General features: G+C 41.6%; 1 protein-coding gene across 1 annotated transcript; it reads left to right on the top strand.

Annotated features, from left to right (window-relative positions):
* Positions 1 to 278: 278 nt before the first annotated feature.
* LOC130222835 (tripartite motif-containing protein 16-like) lies at positions 279 to 2,356 on the top strand. The gene is made up of 3 exons (XM_056455405.1): positions 279 to 556; positions 1,377 to 1,423; positions 1,711 to 2,356. The coding sequence occupies exons 1-3, from the start codon at positions 294 to 296 to the stop codon at positions 2,235 to 2,237; spliced, it is 837 nt and encodes a 278-aa protein (XP_056311380.1). The 5' UTR covers positions 279 to 293; the 3' UTR covers positions 2,238 to 2,356.
* The last annotated feature ends 754 nt before the right edge of the window (positions 2,357 to 3,110 follow it).

Below are 3,110 nucleotides of genomic sequence, written 5' to 3'. Positions count from 1 at the left end.
AGGTTGTGACTGTGTCTGTGGGTGTCAACATTCAACATCACTTTCCGTGTGAACAGCCCTTAAGTCTTACCAGATGTGGAGCCCAAATGTGCAGGGGTGTGATTTTATTTATCTTGATATACAGTTCTACAGATGATGTTGAGTGTGTGATTGTGTTTGCTGATGTCAGGACTTGATCAATAAGGAGAGCTAATCAAGATGTGTGTGTGTGTGTGTGTGTGTGTGTGTGTGTGTGTGTGTGTGTGTGTGTGTGTGTGTGTGTGTGTGTGTGTGTGTTCATCACTGCTGTTGACATGAGCAGAAACAGCAGTCAGCATCTTCACAACACAAAGAGATGTGTGATTGTCCAACTGTGTGATGTGGACTATTGCTGTGTTTGTAGATTGTCTGGCTGTATGGTGACAGAGGAAGGCTGTGGTTTTCTGTCTTCAGCTCTGACTTCAAACCCCTCACACCTGAGAGAGCTGGATCTGAGCTACAATCATCCAGGAGATTCAGGAGTCAAGCTGCTCTCTGAACAACTGGAGGATCCAAACTACACACTGGACAAACTCAAGTATGTGGAGCATCACTGGCCTTGTGCTTTTCCACTGAATGGCTTTAAAAAGACACTAGAAAGCTCTTTTCTGATCTTCAGTTTTCTGTGAGGGTTATGGGGTGAGGACAGACAGAAGATACAGCTTGTAGAGTATTCCAGTCATGTCTATGAAGAGCAAATCATTGAGTGTGAAATGAATCTCCTCTGTAAATGTTGGAGTGTATTGGCTCAGTTGTGACATTAAGCGGGACACACTGTACAGTTTCAGCATTTGAGCTGAGCAGAGAAACTTCTTCCTCCATTTGTGCTGAAGAATCCTCCAATATCAGGTCAGGAATAGGGTTGGGGATTGAAGATGGATTCAGATTCTGAAATCAGACACTTGGATTAATGTTCAGACTCTTGTTCTAAAATCAACATCTGGATTCCTCTTCTCTGTGCACACATGTGTATTTTTCACTTGCTAATCTGTCAGGAACTTGGGCGCTGGCGAGCAGCTTTAATAATCTGAACATAGTTTAGAGATGGACTGCAACATGCTCAAAGGCTGCATGTGCTGAAGAACGATGGCAAAGCTAAGTGTGATCACTGTAATAAATGAATGTTGCAGCAGGGTGTCTCCATCAACATGAGCAGTATCTGCGCTCGCTTCACCAACAGCAGAGGAAAAGAACCCACTGTGTTAGATTCATTGTGCATCCCGGCTGGAACCAACAAGTGTTGTGTGTTTTAGCTGAAGAGTTTGGAGCGTGTAGCTGAGCAGCTCAGTGCTAGCTTTAGCTTATTAGCTGAGGGGGAAACTAAACAGCTCATTCTCTCCATCTGTGTGTGTTTACAGTCTGGATCATGGAGGAGACGCGAGGATTACAGCAGGACTACGCAAATGTAGGACTATACACAGACACACACACTCACACACACACACTCACACACACACTCACTCACACACACACTCACTCACTCACACCCACACAGACAATCACACACACACACACACACACTTTCTCTCTCTCTCTCTCTCTCACAACACACACACACTCACTCACTTGCACGCACGCACATATGCACGCACACACACGCGCACACACACACGCAATCACACATGTACAGACACACACAAACACACGCACACACACAGCTGTGGTTATAATTGTGTGTGTTCTTGTGTTCAGATGTCTGTTTCCTCACACTGGATCCAAACACAGCACACACTCAACTCATTCTGTCTGAGAAGAAAAGAGAGGTGAAGCGTGTGAGAGAGAATCAGTTGTATCCTGATCATCCAGACAGATTTGATGGTGTGTATCAAGTGTTGTGCAGAGAGAGTGTGTGTGGACGCTGTTACTGGGAGATTGCCTGGAGTGAAGATGATGCTGTGTGTATATCAGTGTCATATAAGAGCATCAGGAGGAAGGGAGGAGGTGATGAGTGCTGGTTTGGATCTAATGCTCAGTCCTGGAGTTTGTTCTGCTCTCCCTTCAGATTCATATTCTGGCACAATAACACACAGACTCGTCTCCCAGTAACTCCGTTCAGCAGTAGAATAGGAGTGTTTGTGGATCACAGTGCAGGAACTCTGATCTTCTACAACATCTATAGAGACACAATGAGCCTCATCCACTCAGTCCAGACCACATTCACTGAGCCGCTCTGGCCTGGGTTTGTAGTTTATCCTGGATCATTGGTGAAACTGAGCTGAAGACTGACGAGAGATTTACCCAGAATCCTCTACAGGAGCAATCAGCAGCTGTGTGTGTGTGAGAGAGAGAAACTGTGTGTGTGTGTGTGTGTGTGTGTGTGTGTGTGTGTGTGTGTGTGTGTGTGTGTGTGAGAGAGAGAGAGAGATTTACAATCTTTTAATAAAAAAAAATTAATCTTAATTATTAACATCACTTTACAAGAAAGAGAGTGATGATCATAATTTACATCAACTCCCTTATAAATACAATATTTTCATCATCATCACCTGAACATAAGGAATTACAACACCACTGAATTTTAAAAACCTCAATTGTTGGCATCAATCTATGGAAATTAAAATCAATAAGTATTCTTGCTTTAACCATGTTTTTAAAAACAAAAACAACATCTTGTCCTGACTTCTCTTCTATCTTATTTCTTGGAGTAATGTAGATGGCATATTTAGCTTGTCCTACAATGAAATTAATAACATGACATTTTAACTTTTGTTTCTGACTATACAAAAACCCAAGAATAAAATCTTGCTCAGTAAAACACATATTAAAATAATCAATAAAAACACCTTTTAACAATTCAAAAAGAGGATCAAGTCAATTACAGTCCATAAAACAATAGAATCTCTCGTTCTAAACAGAAGGGACACCTATCATTTACATTGGGGTTTAAAATAGATACAAAGGCATTCACTGCAACGGCTCCATGCACGATTCGGCATTGTAAGTCACCAATCTTTTTTGTTAATGGTGGTTTGTAAATTGCTCTCCAAGCAGGCTTATTTTCATTATTAATCTTTAACTTCTTTCTCCATACTGTATCAGTTTTTAAACTGAATTTTTTTTTTATGAATGACTTTTACAATGCATTTATACAA

This window comes from Danio aesculapii, chromosome 4, assembly GCF_903798145.1.
Source record: "Danio aesculapii chromosome 4, fDanAes4.1, whole genome shotgun sequence".
Classification (NCBI taxonomy): domain Eukaryota; kingdom Metazoa; phylum Chordata; class Actinopteri; order Cypriniformes; family Danionidae; genus Danio; species Danio aesculapii.
This window is presented reverse-complemented; position numbering and strand designations above follow the sequence as displayed.